Source organism: Myotis lucifugus, unplaced genomic scaffold (genome assembly GCF_000147115.1).
Source record: "Myotis lucifugus unplaced genomic scaffold, Myoluc2.0 scaffold_413, whole genome shotgun sequence".
Taxonomy (NCBI): Eukaryota; Metazoa; Chordata; class Mammalia; order Chiroptera; family Vespertilionidae; genus Myotis; species Myotis lucifugus.
Genome location: NW_005871461.1, coordinates 376,031 through 397,459, shown reverse-complemented (window position 1 = coordinate 397,459; position 21,429 = coordinate 376,031). Strand labels below are relative to the sequence as shown.

General features: G+C 43.6%; 1 protein-coding gene across 1 annotated transcript in view; it reads right to left on the bottom strand.

The window, feature by feature from the left end:
- Positions 1-1,714: 1,714 nt before the first annotated feature.
- EIF3L (eukaryotic translation initiation factor 3 subunit L) overlaps positions 1,715-21,429 on the bottom strand; it is a 25,138-nt gene continuing 5,423 nt past the window's right edge. The window contains exons 4-12 of the mRNA XM_006102412.3: positions 19,401-19,485; positions 16,335-16,404; positions 15,541-15,614; positions 11,664-11,835; positions 9,666-9,820; positions 8,839-9,009; positions 7,614-8,111; positions 2,764-2,844; positions 1,715-1,931 (exon numbers count right to left, since the gene is read on the bottom strand). Of these exons, the coding sequence (XP_006102474.1) occupies positions 1,893-1,931; positions 2,764-2,844; positions 7,614-8,111; positions 8,839-9,009; positions 9,666-9,820; positions 11,664-11,835; positions 15,541-15,614; positions 16,335-16,404; positions 19,401-19,485 (1,345 nt within the window). The 3' untranslated portion in view covers positions 1,715-1,892. The remainder of the gene's footprint in view (positions 1,932-2,763; positions 2,845-7,613; positions 8,112-8,838; positions 9,010-9,665; positions 9,821-11,663; positions 11,836-15,540; positions 15,615-16,334; positions 16,405-19,400; positions 19,486-21,429) is intronic.

Sequence of the window (21,429 nt, the reverse complement as noted above, 5' to 3'; positions counted from 1 at the left end):
CCCCTACACATGCCTGGGAGTGTCACCTCACCCTTCCTTCTCCTTTGCTCACTGTTCCAACTGACCTTTTCACTACCTTCTCTCAACACACAAAACGTGGGCCTTTGCACTCGGTGTCCCTGGGTATATGCAACTTCACGTATCTGCCCAAAAGACACCAATCAATGTGTTGTTTTCGGACTATCCTATTCCAAATGGTAACTCCTGCCCTTGATTTTTCTCTGGAACATGTATCCCCATCCAACACACAAAATATGGTTTATCACCTGTCTCCACCCATTAAAATTTAAACCCATGAGGACAGGGATTTTGTTTTGTTTTTCAAATCCTCACCTGAGGAAGATGTGTTTTCTTTGTTGATTTTAGAGAAAGTGTAGTGGCAGGGGTTTGGGGGCGGGGGCAGTGAGAGGAGAGAGAGAAATATCAATATGAGAAACGATCAGTTGCCTCTCACACTGACCAGAGCTTTTTTTTTTTTAATTTAAAAATTTTTAAATGTCATTTGTTTTTAGGGATTTTGTCTTTTATGCACTTCCATTTCCCCCTTGCCTAGCAGTGCCTTGCAGGCTCACCTGGAGGAAAAGGATCCAACCTCTGCATAAAATCCTAAAGCGTGCCCGGCACAGTAGGTTCCTAGAGCTGCTGTAACAAATTATATGAACTTGGTGGCTTAAAACAGTAACGTATTCTCAGTCCTGGAGGCCAAAAGCCCCAAATCAAGGTGTCAGCTCTCAGGGAGAACCCTTCCTTGCCTCTCCCAGCTTTGGTGGTTGCAGGCTGCATAACTCCAGTCTCTGCCTGTCTTCACGTGGCCTTCTCCTTGTGTCTGTGTGTCTTACAATGGCATGTGTCAGAGGACTGAGGGGCCACCTGGCTAGTCTAGGACGATCTTATCTTGAGAGCCTTAACTTACAAACGTGAAGACCTTTTTCTAAACGTCACATTGCCAGGATCCAGGGGTTAGGATGTGGAATATCTTTTTGGGGACCAGCATTCAACCCACTATAGTATTCAATAGTAATTATCACATGAATGGGTTTCCAGTGGGAAGAATCAGAAGACCTGGCTAGAGAAGACAGTAGAAAAATGTAGTCATTTGGAGCCAACTCTTGCTTTTTGTATAACGATGTGAGCTTGATTGAGTCACTTAACTCCCTGAGTCTGTTTCCTCATCAATAAAATGGGGTAACTACTGCTAAACCTGAGCTGTAAGGTTAAGCAATGTACATGGATTCCTCTTAGCACAGTTCCTGGCAGTAGGAGGTGTTCTGTGGCACTTCCACTAACTTGCATGCTCAGAGGATTCTTGTGAGGTGCAAATAAGATACTGAAAGTGAAAATGCCCTATAGACTGTATGGTATTTTATGAATAAAGGGATTAAATAATTCAATTTAAACACTAATAACTGCCCAGCCAGTATGGCTCAGTGGTTGAGCATTGACCTATGAACCAGGAGGTAACAGTTTGATTCCCTGGTCAGAGCACATGCCTGGATTGCAGGTTCAATCCCCAGTGGATCTCTCATCATTGATGTTTCTATAGCTCCCTTCCTTTCCCTTCCTCTCTGGTATCAATAAAAACATTTTTTAAAAAAAATAATAAACTTAAAAAAACCCCAAACACACTAATAACTGATGCATCGTGACACATGGGAAATTACCTATTGTTGCCCTCATCCACAAACGCTCCCCAACAATAATGAGATGACAAATCTGGCTCCAAAGAAGATCCTTTACTGAGACCTACTGAAAACATTTCAGTCCTTGACTCAAATAAACTTCAACTCGGTTGACAGGCTGACTACTGAGCTAGGTACAAGCTCCACCGTGGCAAAATCACTCCCCACCGACGACATCAAAATAAGTTCATGATAATGCGAGTGTGAATGTCCTCAGGGTCTCTGTCCCATCTTCTTCAGAGTTCGATTGAGCTAGAAGAGAAAAAGGAGAGATAAGCCCTGTCCTACGGCGTGTGTGATCACCAGGTCAAAGGCTTCCAGGCCGGCCCTCTGAAGTCAGGGAGGGGGAAGCTGATGTGAGTGTGGGCAGCTACTCTGTGGAAAGGCCCAGAGAGGTCCTCCACCGGACATTCACAGGACCTCTCACAATTCTTTCACATTGTTCTTCTCCTTGCCCTTCACACTCAACAGACACACCCTTCCCTACACTGTTCTGCCCATTTTATACACAGGAAAGCGATTCAGTGGCTAGACTTGCCAGGGCTGTATGACTACCCTGCAGGAGCCTGGTGGCATGGACCACAGCAGAGCAGTGACCTCTGCTGGTGACTCAAAGCACCAGGACAAAAAGAGATCCAATACCCTAGTCGTGTTTGGCCTGACCCACAAGCCCTCTCCTTGGGCAAGACATGGAATGCACCAAGTCTGTCAAAACAGAGCTGCTCTCTGTCCTCTGCCTGCGGAGCTGGCCAGACCTGTCTAAGTTGCAAAATAACTGCCAAATGGGGAGGGAGGGTGAGAGCAGGCAGTGAATCCACCCATATTAGGAAACACTATGGAGGGAGGCAGGGCTGCTGGCCACCCGCAGAGGGAGATCTTGGAAAGAGATGCTCCAGAGAAGGCTGACACAGCAACTCCTACAGGCCCAACCCACTCCCCAAACCCTAAGCAGCTAGCCAGTCTAGCTCAGAAACTTCAAGGGTCAGTTTGGGGCTTTCTTAAAAAGAAAAAAGAAAAAGATTAAAACTCCCACCTAGTTCCTAACTTCTGTCCCCAGCCCAGACACCTCTCTCAGACCTCTCACCTCCTCAAATTTATGAATCTGCCGGATGAAAAAATCCCCATAGCGTCTGGCAACTTTGGTGTCTGCAATGTGGATCATGTCCTGTGGGAAAAGCAAAGGCAGATCAAAGCGGTGCGGCGGAGCCACTTACATACTTGCAGATAATCACAATGCTAATTGCTAGATAAACCCAGAAAGTGCTTTTCCCGTTAATAGCAGCTCTTTGTAGATGACTGATTTTTATTTTCTTCTTGCTAACTCATTAATTTTGTAGTCTTTTTCAATGAACACGAATCTTTTGGCAATTAAAAACATTTAAAACAGCATTTCATCCTCATACATGGGTTGCAAATTAGCCAAGATTTTACATTTTGTTCTTAAGCTCAAATATTTTGTCGAACACCACTTTCCCTGTAAGTTCCTACATAATCCAAGTTAAGACCCAAGAACTTTCTGAATCTTTGACAGGATTTTTTTAAGTCAGGGGAGAAAAAGTACCCCCACCTTCCCGCCCCAAAAGCAGCATTTTGCCAAAGACAAACCTGAACCAGGAAGAAAAACAATAAAAACAAAACATGCAGTTAAAACCTTTTCCATTTGGGACTGACTCATATTATAGTTAATTTAACCTAAATCTCATAGCAAAATTTATTAATTATAACCAAGTTGCTAATTCTTGGGAGAAGTGTTTTATTGAAGACTACCCAGATATTTGGGACTAGTTCATCGGGTCACTAAGATATTACACAGGTATGCAGCACGTTACTGATATTACCAAAGAATGTGTATATGTAAGCCATTGGGAATAAACTAAAAAAGAACTTTAGGTAGTTGATGTGATACCACACAGGACCAACAATTTTGTTTGATGATTTTTAAAAGCAGGATTTAAAACACATTGAAACAATAACAACAACAACAACAAAAGAAGAAAACACATGGAAAAACTTTCCACTGCTGATGTGTTTCTTCTTCTGGTGAGTCTGTTCATGTCAAGGACAGCTAAATTCTGACAAACACCGAGTCTTCCAAAAGCCATAAACTCTAAATGAGAGGACTATGTTTAACAAGATGAGCTTTCAAAAACAAACTACCCAGTCCAGCTGGTGTGGCTCAGTGGATGAGCGTGGACCTATGAACCAGGTCACAGGCTGGATCTTACAGGAGGCAGCTGATCGATGAGTCTCTCTCATCACTGATGTTTCTCTCTCTCTCTCTCTCCCTCCCTCTTCCTTCTACTCTGAAATCAATAAAAATATTTAAAAAAACAAAACACTCTCTACCCAAACTGACCTGGCAACCAGGTATATACAAAGAGAATATGTTCACACAAAAACGTGTTTGCAAATATTCGTAACAGTGTTATCCACAATAGACAAAAAGTGAAAACTCAATTATTCATCAAATAATTAATCAACAAAATGTGATTCAGCCATAAAAGGAATAAAGTACTGATCCATGCTACAACCTGGACGAAACTTAAAAATATGCTCAATGAAAGAAGCCAAACACAAAAGGTCACATGTTTTGTGATTCCATTTATATGAAATCTTAGGAAGAGACAAATCCAGAGACAGAAGCAGATTCCTGGTTTGCCAGAGATTAGGTGAACTGGGAATGACTGCAGGGAGTTTCTTTTTGGAGGTAATGGAAATAGTGCGGAATTAGTGATGATGGCTACACAACATTGTGAATATGTTAACAGTCATCTAAAACACTGTCAAAAAATGAATGATGTTTAGATCAACACACTTTCTTAAAACACCTAAAAATGCAGAATAAATTAAATCTCCTTAGAGCATCACAGAGTTGAAAAAAGAATGAAGAACTATTCCGTAAGCAAAGCATAGAAGCCCTTTCTGTGCGGAGGGCATTTGCTAACCCTAGAAAATTTGGACAGAGATAAACCAAGGCCAGGGCCAGGCTAACAGAAGACCCTCCTTCTAATGCTGGGATCCTAAAAGGCTGCATCCTCAAGCTAAACATAAATCAGAAGAGACCCGCCATCCCACTCCTGACACCAAGCAATGCTCTCCAAGGGTGGAGAGGTGAATAAAGAAAGAAAGAAGACCCATCCCCGAGACATCAGAAACACAGGTGATTCTTCTGATAATCTGCAGCCTAAGCTTGCCGCCGGGTTGATCCAGGGAACCACAGTCTTGTAAGCTCAGTCTATGTTGGTCCCAGACCAGTGGTCGGCAAACTGCGGCCTCTTGAGTGTGGCTCTTCCACAAAATACCACGTGCGGGCGCGCACGTACAGTGCGATTGAAACTTTGTGGCCACACTCAAGGGGCCAAAGAGCCGCAGTTTGCCGACCACTGTCCCAGACCAATAACATCTCTAGGCAAGTTTAAGAGGAAAAAACAAGTAAGCTCTAGAGAAATAAATATTCACCCTAGCTTCAAAGAATGTCAACAAATAGTTTTTCAAGGTCAAATGAACCCTCTGTAGTAAAAAATACGCAAGCACATAAGGACATACTGCACCATGAGCAAGAAAGAATTACAGAAAGAAATAGAGCTGAAGAGATTAATTAGGGATAGAATGATCAGTCAAAACAAAGTTATCCAGAATAAAGGAAACAAGAAGATGGAAGAAGGGTTTAAGAGACATGGAGAACAGAGTGAGGTCTACACACATAGAAAAAAAAAAGAGAGAGGGAGAGAGAAAGAAAGAGCAAAAGACAAAAAAAAGAAAAGGAAAACAAGAACATTTTCTTAACTTGTGAGTGTATACATATGGGGGAAGTAAAGGGGGAAGTGATATTTTATAGAAAAAACAACTCTAGGAATCAAGCATATTTTAAGTCTGGGGAAAAAACTCAAGAAAATAAAACAATTTATTTCTTTAAAAAACCTCACTAGGACATTAAAATGTCCAACTTGAACGTAAAATCCCAATAGGGAAAACCAATACTGTTCCTCAACCCTCCTCTCCTCCAGAGAGGAAACCACCGCAATACTGCGTGTGCATACACAAGCATAAGGAAGGCTTAAAAACCCAAAACCAAAAACTTAAATGGACCGTTGACAGCTACCCCAAAAAGCTTTATGTGCACTTTTTGCAATAGCCAAAACCACCCAAATGTCCATTAGCAGCAAGAATGAAAAAAAAAAAAAAGGCAGTCAAAAATTAAGGTAGATATTGAATAGAGCGATGAACATGAATGAACTTTTGCTACACACAACACTGGATGTGATTCTCTCAAATGTAACGTTGAACAAAAGAGGCTAGACACAAAAAGAGCACATACTGGCCCTAGCCCATTTGGCTCAGTGGATAGAACGTTGGTCAGTGGACTGAAGGGTCCCAGGTTCAGTTCTGGCAAGGGCACACAAGGGCACATACCTCGGTTGCAGGCTCAATCCCTTGCCCTGCAATCCCTGGTGGGGTGTGTACGAGAGGCAACCAATCAATGTGTCTCTCTCACATGGCTGTTTCTCTCTGTCTATCCTCCTCCCTTCCACTCTCTCTAAAAACCAATGGGGAAATATCCTCTAGTGAGGATTTACAACAACAAAAAGAGCACATACACTGTAATCTATCTATCCATATAAAACCCTAATATGCAGATAGACCGAACGGAGGAACAACCAAACAACCAGTTGCTATGACGTGCGCTGACCACCAGGAGGCATGCACGGAACATAGCAGGCATCGGCAGCAGGTGGCAGAGCGCAGAACATGGCGGGTGTCAGCCGCAGCGGGATGGTGGAGGTCAGCGGGGGCACCAGATGAAGGTGGGGCGCTGGTCACTGTCATCGGGGAGAGCCTCTGGTGGTTACTGAAAATTTCTTGCTGCCCGCAATACCGCCTGGTGCTCACACCCGCTACCAGCGCCACCACTAGCACCTGCTGTCAGCGCCCGGCGCTGGCTCCAATCACATGGCACTGCCAGCGGGTGCGAGCCGTGGCTGCCAGCCCTGATCGCCCCTGAGGGCTTCTCCACCTCCCCCTGCTCCTGAGGGGCGATCGGGGCTGGCAGCCGGCAACTCGCACCCACTGCCGGTGCTGGCCCCAATTGCTCCACGCCATCAGCGGGTGTGAACGGGCCAGCGCTGTCAGCACATGGGAGCAGTGGTGGTGGGAGCAGAGCTGCCAGCAGACAGAGGACCGGGAGCCACAGTGGGAAGGGCTGGATAAGGGTGGGGAGGATGGGCCGAGACCCACCCCTGTGTCCACCGCAGCCTCTCGGCCCACAGTTACTTTCAAGGTGCACGAATTCATGCACTGGGCCCCTAGTTCCATTATAAGAAGTTCAGGCTCCCTCAGCCTGAAATGCTCTTCAATCAAATATTTGCTTGGCTAATTTCCTCACCTCCTTCAAGTCTTCAATTTCACTTTCTCTACAAAGCTTATCCTGAGCACCTTATTTAATACTGCAACTGTGCCTTCTTCCTTTTTTTTTTTTTTTTTAAGAATTTACCACCCCCCCCTTTATTTATTGATTTAGACACAGGAAAGACAGCAAGAGAAACATCAATTGGTTGTTCCACTTATTTATGCATTCATTGGTTGATTCTTGTATGTGCTCTAACCAGGGATTGAACCCACAACCCTGGCATATTGGAACAATGCTAACCAACTGAGCTACCCAGCCAGGCTGTAACCCATGCTTTCCACCACTACCCTGACTCCATAGCACTTGGCAACTTCTAACCTAATTTTTTGCTTAATTACAATGTTTACTGTCTATTCTTTAAAATTAGAATGTTAGCAAAAGTGCAGAAATCTCTGTTGATTTTGTTCGCCAATGTATCCCAAATGCCCAGAACCGTGACTGGAAGACAGTGGGAGCTCAAAAAATATTTGTTGCTAATGCATGAACAGAAAGTGGCCCAGAGAACCTAGCCCAAGGGGCGACCATACCTTATCGATGTAGAAGTCAACCTCAGAGGCTGACTGAAATTCGCCGTCTAGGGCAGAGATGCCGCTGGTCCACACCAGGTTCTTCATTTTGTGCTTGAAGACAAGAAGCTGGATGCGGAACTCCTGCTCTGTGAGGTCGAGGAAGCCGGCCAGCTTGGCCACAGGCATAGTGGTGTAGAGCTTGAGGAAGCTACGAATGGTTGAGAGCTGGGCCTGCTGCTGCACTTCATCAGAAAACACCTTCAGCTGCTGCAAGAAGGGTTCCTTGTGGTAGTTGGGGTGCACATTGTCGTAGTTGGGAACTACGGGAGACAGGAATTTCGGGCAGGAATAGCTGAAAAGCTCCTCGTAGACCTGTGGGTCACCCTTCTGCATACGTAGCATCTTATCCCCGTATTTCTCCCGCAGCTGGAGGTGAATGCTCTCATCGATACGCATAGGGTACATGGTGAGGGCGATGGCCAGCAGCGCATGCATCTGCTCATTCTGCTTGTTGATCTGGCGGTGAGGGTGAGATTGGAGTAGGGTCAAAAGAAATGGACTTTCCGAGGTCCCCACCATTCTCCCCAGCGCACTTCACAGATCCTTGACTTCCCCCTTTGTCTTGCACCACTCAGTTAACTTTCCCAATGTCTTTCCCAGGCCTTCCTCTAGCTCTACTCAATTCCAGCCTACTTCCGGGTCCTCCTTAGTTGTCTCCTGGATTCTTTCCTGGTAATTCTCAGTCTCTCCAGTCTGCCACACTCATTACTAGCAGGTCAAGCCTCCCACACCAGTTATGATCAATTCACCCAGAAACCTTTGATGGTATCGTAATGCCTATGGGACAAAGACTAAATACTTCAGCTGGGTAATGAAGGTTACCCCAGAATCTAACACCCAATTTGACTACTTTCTGCTCTCTAGCCAAAATGGTTTACTGTGCTGCTACATCACCATACACTTCCAAGTCTCCATAGCTTTGCTCTGCCTAAAAGCTCCTCCCAATTCTATGCATGTCCTTGGACCCATCCACCCCCATGGCAAACTGCCTGAGCACAATACCCTCATCATCTAACTCATTTTTAAACACCCACAGCCCAGAGAACACTCAGAAAATTGTTGCTGAATAAATAAGTGTAGGCACTGATGGGGATAAACTGGGGTTAAAAGGCACTGTCCTTATCAAAGTGTTCATGATCTGAGTAAATAGGCATTTACCAAAAACAGTCAGAAGCCCCCTTACCATCTCATACTTGTATGTGGTCCTCTGGAACATGCTCTTGGTCCTCTGGATGTAAAGGAGGATGTTGGCAAAGACCCGGATGGCATCCTGGTAGCGCCGCATCATCAGATATGCAAAACCAACATAATAGTATGTGGTGACCTGGCACTCGGGCACTCGGGAGTACATGCTCTGTGGAAGGAAATGGAAGAAGCACCCATGAGGCCCAAAACCAATTCATCCCAGACAGGACCTGAAAGTGAATGGGGCCTAGTGTCAGCTGGAGTCAGAGGCCCTGAGCATCATATCGCCCACTCACCAATTAGTTATGTGACCTGAGGCCTCCATTTTCTTAGCTGTAACAAAGGGACTGGACCGAGTAACCCCAAAATCTTCCAGCTCTAAACATTCTACACCTCAATTTTGTATTCTTCCTTGCTTTCTACTCCTTGCTTTTGTAAATAAGCCCCATAAAGGAACAGATAAATTAGAAGACAGACACATAAGTCAATCAAAAAGGTATCGATTTTTATGTGGCTAGGCAAAACAACCATAACTAATCATAGTACTATTTATACCACCTTAGAACTAAGTCTTTTGTTAATTAGGACTAGTGAAACTTGAATAGTAAATACCTGGCATTATCATTCTGTTTTGGAAACAGAATCAAAAGACGACTGAATATTTTAAGTCAACACCAAAGAGAAACTACCTTGTCCAGGTTCAGATTTTCACTGCAGTGGTTTCCCGGGTCTCAATTTTCAACTGGTCTAGGGAACAGGAGTCCGCTTTCCCCTCCCTTGTATTTGCCCTAACAGATGCAGACAGGCCGAGGAACAGTTAATTACCTTCTTGTTCAGTTCGATATTCTCCAGCACCTTGATGGCCTGGTAGTAATCCCCCAGCAGGGAGTGCAGACGCAGAAGCCCCACCAGGCTGAAGTAGCCAAGCATCTTGTAGAGGGAGTGCCGTCCATACTCCCCGGCCACACTCTCGGGGTCACCTGCGAGAGACAGACACTAACGCTGCAGCAGGGAGAGGTAAGGAAGGCAGGCTTGAGCATTGAATGTCACTCAGTGAACTCTTCACTCACTGCCGGCCTCTACAGCTTCCTGCCACAGGGAATAACTCTGCCTTCGAAGGAATGCCAGGAAATAGCATGCCTGGCCTTAGGCTAATCTTAAATTTACCTACAGTTGGGTGGAGGGTAGCAGTTCTTTTATTTTTTACTTTTTGGTCCCAACACACCTGAGAATATGAGGTTCCCTCTCACCAAGACCCCTCCTTCCCTTTTCAGGAAGCTCACAAGGTCAAAGCTATTTTCTTAATAACACTAAGATGCTATTTGCCTTTACCACTGAGTTGAAATTTACACCAATGATGCAAAAACAATGCCAGGTAAAACTACTGACAACTTGGCATAAATCAGGCAATGGCACCAAACTGTACCTAGTCATGGTATTCTTTGAAACCACACACTTGCAGTAAAAATAAATAAATAAATAAATAAATAAAAATAAAAGAATAGCGGTTTTTCCACAAAACACCATTTTTACTTGGGAAAAAAAAATGAGAGACACAAAAACTATGGACATTTAGATTTAGGCATTTAGCAGCCATTTTCTCAAAAATGAATGAAGCCAGGCTGTCACACTTCAATGAAAGCAACTGACAGTGTTTGCTGCCAAAGAAAAATTTGAGCTTTTAAGCAAAAATTCAACTTTTATAAAATTTGTATCTTAAAAGAAAACAAAAAACTCCTATCTGCCACTATGAGCTCAACAACTTCCAAATAAAGGCTTATCTGATGAGGCTGACAGCAAAAATAAAAGTGATTTTTTAAAAATTGTCTAACAAAAAAAAATGTCTAACCAAGTGTGTCAACATTTGGAAAGTTTTACAACTTAATGAACCAATATTTTACAAAATCATCCATGAGCAAAAGACCCATTCAAGCTGGAGAAACCAGTGAAATTTTTTTTTTATTCTCATCTGAGCATATTTTTCCATTGATTTTTTTTTTTTTTTTGAGAGAAAGAAGAAAGATTGATGTAAGAGAAACACATCGATTGGTTGCCTCCTGCACAAGCTGGGCCGGGGAGGAGCCTGCAACCAAGGTTCATGCCCTTGACCAGAACTGAACCAGGACCTTCGGTCCACAGGCCAACGCTCTATCCACTGAGCCAAACTGGCTAGGGCAACCAATAAATTTTAATGTGCCAAAGTAAAAGTTCACTGATACAGTTTCAGATTCCTCACTGCAGCTAAACTGTAAGACACTACCGCTTGTCAAGTTTCACTGTGGTATCAAAGCACATCCATACCACCTGAAAAGTCTGTTAAAAAACTTCTTTCTTTCCCAACTAATTACCTTTGTGAGGCCAGATTCCCCTCAACGTACTTCAACCAAATAGCACATTGCAGCAGACTGAAACCAGGAATAGAAATGAGAGCCCATCTCTTCTAGAAGCCAGACACTACAGAGATTTGTAAAAATGCCTCTCTTCTCAATGAAAAAACACCAACAAACCAACCAACCAAAAACTTACATATTAACTATGATCTTCTCAATCTATTAAGAGTGTAAAGTGGTCCTGACATCAAAACGTTAGAAAAGTGTGTCATCTTAAAGGCCCTGGAGAAACAGTAGGAATGTTTATAAACGCACATCTCAGAAGTGCTGGTTCAGTCTGTCAGCCAACTGCCAAGCCCAGTAGCCCCCAACTTTGGCACTCAGTTACCATTCACAACCAAAGAGGAACAACAGCCCATCCCTAGGAGGCGGTGACTCCTCCGCACTTCCTGCGGTCTCTATTCACGTGGAACAGATGGCAAGCAGCACTCACCTCCGCTTGTGTACACCTCCAACTGCCGGTTGATGTTGGACTTGTCTACCAGGGAGTGAAGGACATTGAGGACACTGTGAACATTCCAGATTTTGGGATTGGAACGAAGGAAGTCAATCTCCTCCTCTGACTTCTTGGCGGTCTTACAGCGGTACTGGCTAAATGACTGAAACTGTTGGGAAAGAAGGGAAAGATGCAGCAGTGGCATAAAATCCAAGGCGACAGCCCAAGTGCACAATGCAGAAGACGAGGCGATGCCCAGGACTCTGGACTGGGGAAAGGTGAGGGTGAGAATACTCCTACTCATGCTAAACCTCTCTGCACACTATTTGCTTTTTCAGAGCCATCTTTGATTAGCTGTGAATTCTGTTCATTACTAAATGTTAGTTGTTCTACAGTTCAGTAAAAATCTCTAAGATTAGAGGTAGTTTGTGAAAAAACAAAAAAACGAAGACACAACATTCATTTTGGAGTCAAACACAAGCCTAAAGTTATTTAATATACCTGAGCTCCACAATGCAGTTAATCTGACCACCAGAATGAGGTGGTTTGTAACAGATTTCTATTCATATGTGGCTTTGCATATGAATGATGATGTGGTGGAAAGGGGGTAGGTATCTGTATGTGTGTGTCATCCAATCTGAGCCATCTCTGTACCAAAGCCAAGTATAAAGGCATACATAGGGGTCATGCCACAGGTATTTGGAGCAGTGGTTCTATCAGATCAGCACGGGGCTGGTTCCAAGAATCACCCAGAGAATAACAGCATAAGAGACCATCTGCTCAATCGTAATTTTCAAAAAGCACCCTGGTTGATCCTGGTGCACACTCTGTTTCTATCTCTCTCTCCCTCTCCCTCCCTCTCTGAAATCAATAAACATATATGAAAAAAAAAAAGAAACATCAATGATGAGAGAGAATTACTGATTGGCTGCTTCCTGCACGTCCCTCACTGGGGATCGAGCCTGCAACCTGGCATGTGTCCTGACTAGGAATCGAACTGTGACCTCCTTGTTCATAGATCAACGTTCAACCACTGAGCCACACTGTTTGGGCTATATATACTATATATTTAAAAGGCAAATATCCTTCAACTAACAATTTTTATTTCTAATAATCCCTGGAGATATACCTATATGTTACACAGATATTCACTGTTTCAGTTTATAGTAGTGAAAATAAAAAACCCAAATGTTCACCACCAGGAGTGATATATCCATATCCTGTATACTGCACAAAAGAACTAGGCAGGTCTCTATACAGACATGTTAAGTGTTCCAAGTCATAGCAAAATACACAATATAGTAGGACATCATTTTTTTTAAAAATGTATTTTTGTTGATTTCAGAGAGGAAGAGGGAGAGAGAGAGAAACATCAATGATGAGTGAGAATCATTGATTGGCTGCCTCCTGCACGCCCTCTCCTGGGGATCGAGCCCGCAACCTGGGCATGTGCCCTTGACCGGAATCGAACCTGGGACCCTTCAGTCCACAGGTTGACGCTCTATCCACTGAGCCAAACCAGCTAGGGCAGGACATCATTTTTTAATGAAGTATTTTTATATGTACACATCTAATGTAAATGCCTGGGAAACATTAACCCCTAGAGTGCCGGGGAGCGTGATCGCGCTCCTCCTGTCTTTCGCCAAAAGTGCCAGGAGCACTATCAAAGCTTCGAAATGGCGCCCAGTTCTAAGTCTGCTTTTATTAGTGATGATGATATTGCTAAATATGTCAATGTAGTAAAGGTTTCCTTAAGTTTTTGAATATGTAACTTCATTTACTTGCGATTCATAATTTTTTTCCTAAACTGCTGTAAAATCAGCAAAAATGCCTTGGCAATTTTAGCATAGTTCCTAGGATATTGGTGGGCACTCAAAGGGTTAATGTGGTGCCTATCTATCCAGACAATAATTGCAAAGACAAAGAAGACATTTTCATTTTATCTGGTTTGAGGAAAAGAGATTTTTAAAAATACAGTATTAAAATATTTGCATATTACTTGCAGCAATAAAAATAAACAAAAGAGAGTGGCAGGGAAGAGCCACTCACCCCATGTGGCATGTATGTAGCTAGGAGGAATCACCAGCCAGGCCTTCACTGGCCAGTCTGTGCTAGAAATGAGAGCACCTTAGCCCCTTAAGAAAAGAACACCAGCTAAACCAAGAGAATTATGATTATCTTCAGGGATGAAGAACCTTAGCACAGATGACCCTCCAGGACTTGCTGCGAGTGAACAGGACTGCCAACCTTCTAAAATTATGCCAAACTAGAGGTGGACACAAGCCAAGGAGCCAGAGAGGGCAAACCAAGCTGTGTGGTTTGTGGCCTGAACTCACAAAAACACTGAAGTCTCATCGTGAGCAGGAAGCCTTTCTGGCAGAGCCCTAGGAAGGTTTTCTCAGCTCACCAATCACAACTTAGCAACACGTTACGCAGCATTCACAAAGTCTCTTTGGTCCAAGGGGCTGAAATGACATCTTTATTAAAAAAACAGATTCCCCTGATATACCCAGTGTGGGCTATACTACCCCCCAAAAGACATATGGAAACAGATGTTTTTCCAAATTCAATTATTTTGTTTTATAATTTATTTTATATTTTAAACAGAATTGGGCTAAAAGAAGGTGAAGTACAATGATACTGACCACAACCAGACACATATTATTTTGTGACAGGCACTGCGCTAAAGCACATATTCATAACCTCCACCTCCCCGCCCCCCCTCACCCCCCCGCCCAACACACACACAGAGTTATCTTCCCAAAGATCCCTGATTTAGAGAAACCAAGGGACAGTGTGATTAGTAATTTGCCCAATGTCCAGGGCTAGTGAACAGTAAAACTTGAACTTTTACCCCCAGGTACCACAGCTGCAGTATTTTACATCAGGCACAGTTCTCAGTGCACATCAACAACAGTACTCTGAGGTGGTAAGATTTCCATTTTGATAAACATGTTCTATTTTATTCTGATCTAGAATGTACTTAAGTAAACACTATCACAATCAGGATAGAGAACAGTTTTGCTTTGTAGGAAAGTGAGGCTTGGAAAGCTTAAACAGCATGTCACTGTGCCAGAGCTACGAGGTGGCACCCCAAAGAGGAGCCATTTCTACCTGGCGCCAAAGCCTATAGGACCCGCATTCTTCCTGCCACATCACCTCTCAAGGTCAGGTAAGAAGTTGGTAAAAGCTCAACTCTCCTGACTTCCAAGTTCCTACCTGGAGTTCTTAGGCCTCACTGACTCTTCAGTAAACCATGACATGTCCTGGCTGGTGGCTCCGTTGGTTGGAGCGTCATCCCATACACCAAGAGGCTAGAGTTCAATTTCTGGTCAGAGCACATAGTACCTAGTTTGCGGGTTTAACCTCCAGTCAGGGCCTGTACAATCTCTCTCTCCCCACCCTTCCCTCTCTCTAAAATCAATGAAAACATATCCTGCCCTAGCCGGTTTGACTCAGTGGATAGAGTGTCAGCCTGCGGCCTGAAGGGTCCCAGGTTCGATTCCAGTCAAGGGCACATGCCTGGGTTATGGGTTCGATACCCAGTAAGGGGCGTGCAGGAGGCAGCCGATCAATGATTCTCTCTCATCATTGATGTTTCTATCTCTCTCTCCCTCCTTCTCCCTTGCTCTCTGAAATCAATAAAAATATTTTTTAAAAATAAAATAAAATAAAAACATATCCTTAGGTGAGAATTTAACAACAACAACAAAAAACACAACAGAGGAGTCCACCGCCATGGGATATTTCAGTTTAGACTATGATGGGCGTATTTTTATACCATGCACCTTTTTAATAACACAAGCAATGGCAGTAACAGCTACTCCTTGCTCAAATCAGTTATTTAAAAAGAGGTTAAGGGCTGGCCAGATACCTGATAGATGAACTCATCAATGATATCCCAGAGCCACTGGTTGGGTAGTTCAAGGGGAGCAGGACCATCAGCATCTGCACAGAAGATCACAGAAAAGTCAGACTAGAAGCAAGGACTTTGCCACTTGGTAAGGCTGCAGAGCACATTTTACAGTTCTCTCTTAAAAAGACTGTAATTCATGCCCTAGCTGGTGTGGCTTAGTTGGTTAGGCCTCGTCCCGTGCACAGAAAGATCGCCAGTTTGATTCCCAGTCAGGGCACATGCCCAGATTGTGGGCTCAATGCCCGGTAGGGGGATGTGAAGGAGACAGATCAACGTTTTGCTCTTACTGTCTCTCTTGCTCCCTCACTTCCTCTAAAATCAATAAAAACATATCCTTGGGTAAAAAAAAAAAAAAATAGGTTGTGAGTTTCCATACTCTTCCTTGAAAACCTGTCTAGCATCTCTTTTTTTTTAAAGATTTTTTTCATTGATTTTGAGAGAGAGATCAATGTGGGAGCCAAACATCCATCATCTTCCTCCTACAAGACCCCTACTGGGGATTGAGCCCGAAACCCGGGCATCAAGCATATGACCCGACCGGGAATTGAACTGGCAACCTTTCAGTGCACAGGATGGGCCCAACCAGCTGAGCTACACTAGCTAGGGCTAAAAAAAATCTTTAAAAAACTATATATCAGAAGGCATTATCCCCTCTCCACCTGCACATTATATCCTGTTAAGAAGAGCTGGAGGTCAATACTAGGCCAAATCATACCCTCCCCCTCCCTCACTTGCCCAAACCCCAGACTCACTAAGAATGTAGTTGAAGAGATTGCAGTAGTTATAATAGGATTCAAACCTCTGTTCCAAGGAAGGTCCCCCCTGTAAAGAGAGCAGAGACATCAGGACATAAGTCATTAATTGCAATGTGTTACTAATGGTGTCCCATGACAGCTGAAAACAAATACAGGAGAATTGATGTCTGTTCTCTCCTTCCTAATATGCAAAGAGCACTCCAGCAAGAGGGAAGACAAAAGTGCTATGAGTTCCAAGAGACCACAATGGTCAGGTTTTTATTATTTTTTTTATTATTATTATTATTTTTAAAGAAAGGAAGGAAGAGGGGGAGAGGAGAGAAACATTGATGCAAGAGAGCAAAGCATCCATGGGTTGATTCCTACATGCCTCCTTACTGGGGATCAAGCCTGAAACCCAGGCATGTGCCAGACTGGGAATTGAACCAATCTTTCAGTGCACAGGACGAGGCCCAACCAACTGAGCCACCCTAGCCAGGGCCACAATGATCAGGTTTTATGGCAACAACCGTAACCAAACATTAGGGAACAGGCATGCACATCCAGCAAAGCAGAGGAAGGAAAGGTGTTTCAGCAAAACCAGTACTAACAAAGGCAAAAAGGTAAAACTGTGGGACTTTAAGGTAAGAAGAGACAATGCTACACTGGACTACACCAGGCCAGGAATGAAGAGGTCTTTAAGATCCAAACAAAAACCTAGAAAACAAAATCTAGGCCAGGAGGCCAGCAAATCCACCATCACCTGTTTTAGTAAAGTTTTACTGGAACACAGCCATGACCACTCCTTGTCTACAGCACAGCTGAATAAATTCGAGAGATCATTATGACCTTTAAAGTCTAAAATACTATCTAGGCCCTGGCCAGTTTGGCTCAGTGGATGGAGCATCAGCCCGCAGCCTGAAGGGTCCCAGATGATTCGGTCAAGGGCATCTACCCCAGTTGCAGGATCGATTCCCTGGTTGGGGCGGGGTGTGAGGCAACCAATTGAAGTGTCTCTCTTACATCAATGTTTCTGTTTCTCCCTCTCCCTTCCACTCTCTCTAAAAATCAATGCAAAAACTTGGGTGAGGATTAACAACAATAATAAAAAACTTAAGTGGGCAAGAGTGGAAACTGAAACGAGCGGAGCAACTACTCAGTAGTTCAGGAATGAGATAATGCAGGGGTCCTCAAACTACGGCCCGCGGGCCACATGCAAATACAAATATTGTATTTGTTCCCGTTTTGATTTTTTACTTCAAAATAAGATATGTGCAGTGTGCATAGGAATTTGTTCATAGTTTTTTTTTAAACTATAGTTCGGCCCTCCAACGGTCTGAGGGACAGTGAACTGGCCCCGTTTAAAAAGTTTGAGGATCCCTGAGATAATGCCTTGAACTATCAGCAGTGGTAAAAGAAGTAATTGATTTCAAGAAGTATGTTGAAGGTATAGGTAACCAGATTTGCTACAAGAGTAAAGTCAAATGAGAAAAAAGTCAAGATTGATACCAATGCCCGGCTGGTGTGGCTCAGTGTTGAGCATTGACCTATGAACCAGGAGGTTAGGGTTTGATTCCTGGTTGGGGGATGTGCCCAGGTTGTGGGCTTGATCCCTGGTAGGGGGCGTACAGAGGCAGCTGATCAATGATTCTCCCTCATCAGTGAGGTTTGTTTCTTTCTCTCTCAAATCAATAAAAATACATTAAAAAAAAAAAAAAAAGAATGATACCAAGGTGTTCCGTCCAAGTAACTGGATGACTGGTGGTATCATTTATTGAGATAATGAATATGGGTTAAACAGGCTTAGAGAGAAAATAAGAGTTCAATTTGAAGCATGTTAAACTTAAGATGACTATTAGACAGCCAAGTGGAGGTGTTGAACAGATTAAAATCTGGATCTAGAGAGACTGGAGCCTAAGAGATTTTTAAGTCACTGGTGTATATAAATACTGCAGATGTGTTTTTGTTGTTGTTGCTAATACTCACCCAAGGATATTTTTTTTCATTGATCTTTAGAGAGAGTGGAAGGGAGGGAGACAGATGGGAAGAGAGAAAAAGAGAAACATCGATGTGAGAGACACATCGATTGGCTGCCTCCTACACACACCCAAGTGGGGCCAAGGATCGAACCTGCAACCCCGGTATGTGCCCTTGACTGGCAATCAAACCTGTGACCCTGCATTACACGGGCCAACACTCTAACCACTGAGAAAACCATCCAGGGCAGTGCAGATTGTATTTTAAGAGGCTCAGGCACTCTAAAATTTATAAATTAGGAAGAAAAGAATTAAACAAGTGCCCCAAGTTGAGGTAATGTGTTAAAAAGAACCCTGGTGTCACAGTAAGACAGATCTGGGTTCAAGTCTGTTAACTGTAGGAATTTGAGAAAAAGCAACCTCTCTGTACCTCAGTTTGCCTACTTTGCAGGATCACTGTGGGAGTAGACACGTGGATGTATTCCAAGAGCCCAGCACTGTGCCTGGCAAACAGTGACAGTTTTATTTATGTTTCAGAGAGAAGAAGGCTCCGTAGCAATGCACAAGGGAAAAAGGACATTCCAAGCAGAGGCAGCACACAGTGCTTGGAACACTCTATTGGGATGGCAGCCTAAACCAGTGCAACGTGATGAGTGCCCAGCCAAGGAGAACTGGGGGTGGAAAAACTAAAAAGGATGGACAGGCCATGCAGTGTTATAGTTTCTAGACTCAATTCTCCCACTGCCACTTCTTAAAACATGCCAACCACTCTCGGGCACTGAACCAATATAAACCAGTGACTGTGTTCTGGGGACAAAATTACAGAAAGTTAAAAAAAACTGCCAGCAGCCCGGCTGGTGTAGCTCAGCGGTTGAGCATTGAGCCAGGAACCAAGGGGCCACTGGTTCAATTCCCAGTCAGGGCACATGCCCGGGTTGTGGACTTGATACCCTGTGGGGGGCGTGCAGGAGGCAGCCCATCAATGATGTTCCCCTCCTATCATGGATGTTTATATCTCTCTATCCCTCTCCCTTCCTCTGTCTCTAAAAAAAAAAATCAATAAAATATATTTAAAAAAAAAACTTGCCAGAATCGTTTAGATACTCACACTGACTTTAGCATATATGTGCCTGTAGTATAATTCTTTGTACAAAATCAGGAAGACAGCATCTGAAAGAGATGGCAAAGGAGTACTTTAGTAATCCACAAAACAACTAGGGAATTCTGGCAGTTTTAGCCCCTTAGGGGAGTAAAGGGATAAACGTGATTTCAGAGACTGAACAGCTAAACTCTAATACTTACACCTAAAAACACATGCAACAAGAAAATTTGTTTCTCGAGGGAACGAGACTAGACGTCGGGTAGTGAGCACAAAATACACTATACAGAGGTTGTATTATAAAGCTGTACACCTGAAATTTATATAATGTTATTAACCGATGTTACTCCAATAAATTTAATTAAAAAAGAAAATTCATTTCTCATTTTACTCTTTCAACCTCATCAATTTAATTCAGGTCCATTCCTGTTCACCGTTTAGAGACTTGTGCCATACAGTTGCTTAAATAAAACAGCACGTAAGTAAATGGTAACTCCATGAAAAGCAGTATGATGCTACCTATCAAAATTGCAAATACATGGGTATCGCTGACTTAGTTGGAACTTGGCTAGCATCTGGGAACCTCGATTTCAGAAGGGTTCCCACCACCCTGAAAAGGGGCTCTCCCCGCTGTGCCTAAACTGTTCCAACCATATGGTTTATTCTCAACACCGACTTTTCCTTCTGGGAGTCTGGAATGTTGGGGCATGTTAGGCAGAGTGTGTGCCTACATGACCAGCCCAGATAACATCCCTGGACACCAAGCCTGTAATGAGCTTCTCTGGCACTCCATCCACTTGTCCTTCCAATCCCTTGTTTGAGGAGTTAAGTGTGCCTGTGACTGCACGGGATGGACTGTTGGAAACTTGCGCCTGGTTTCCTCCTGACTTCAGCGCATGCACCTTTTCCCTTTGCTGACTTTGCTCTGAATCCTTTTGCTATAAACCCTGGTAGCTGTAGAGACCACTACACACCGAGTACTGAGTCCTCCCAGCAAATCATCAAACTTGGAGGTGGTCTTAGGAATGCTGAAGATACAGAATATGTACTCTCCAAAAATATAATGAATTTTTTAAAAATGGAAAGGGACATTTAGTTTATATGAAAAAGGAACAAAAGAGCTACAGTTAAGTCTTGAACAACACAGTTTGAACTGTGCAAGTCCACTTATACATGGCATTTTTTCAGTAAATACCTATACTATTCTTTTATTGTGGTCGGGAGACTGTAGATGAAAAGGACCAACTATATGCATTGATCTGTGCCATTTGATATAAAGTCACTGGGGAATCATAAACGAAACAACGGTTTCTGAGGAATCAAAAGTTATATGCAGATTTGACTGTGTGGGGGTTCGGCACCCCTAACCCCTACGTTGTTCCAAAAGTCGACTGTAGTGGTACATCTACACAATGGAATACTACGCCGCTATAAAAAAGAAGGAACTTTTACCATTTGCAACAGCATGGATGGAACTAGAGTATTACGCTAAGTGAAATAAGCCAGTCGGAGAAAGATAAGTATCACATGATCTCACTCATATGTGGGATATAATGATCAACATAATTTGATGAACAGAATAGATCCAGAGACAAATGGCAGGGGAGGGGGGCGTTGGAGAGCAACCAAAGGACTTATATGCATGCATATTAGCATAACCAATGGACACAGACCCTGGGGCGGTGGGGGCTTGCCCAGGGTGGGAATGGCTGGGTGGGGGATTGGGGAAAAAGGAGACATATGTAAAACTTTAGACAGTAAATAAATTTAAAAAAAACAAAAAAATACCGCCCTAGCCAGTTTGGCTCAGTGGATAGAGCGTCAGCCTGCAAACTGAAAGGTCCCAGGTTCGATTCCGGTCAAGGGCACATGTCTGGGTTGTGGGCTCGATCCCCAGTGGGGGACTTGCAGGAGGCAGCCGATCCATGATTCTCTCTCATCATGGATGTTTCTTTTTTTTTAATTTTTATTGATTTCAGAGAGGACGGGAGAGGGAGAGAGGGACAGAAACATTAATGATGAGAATCATGGATCGGCT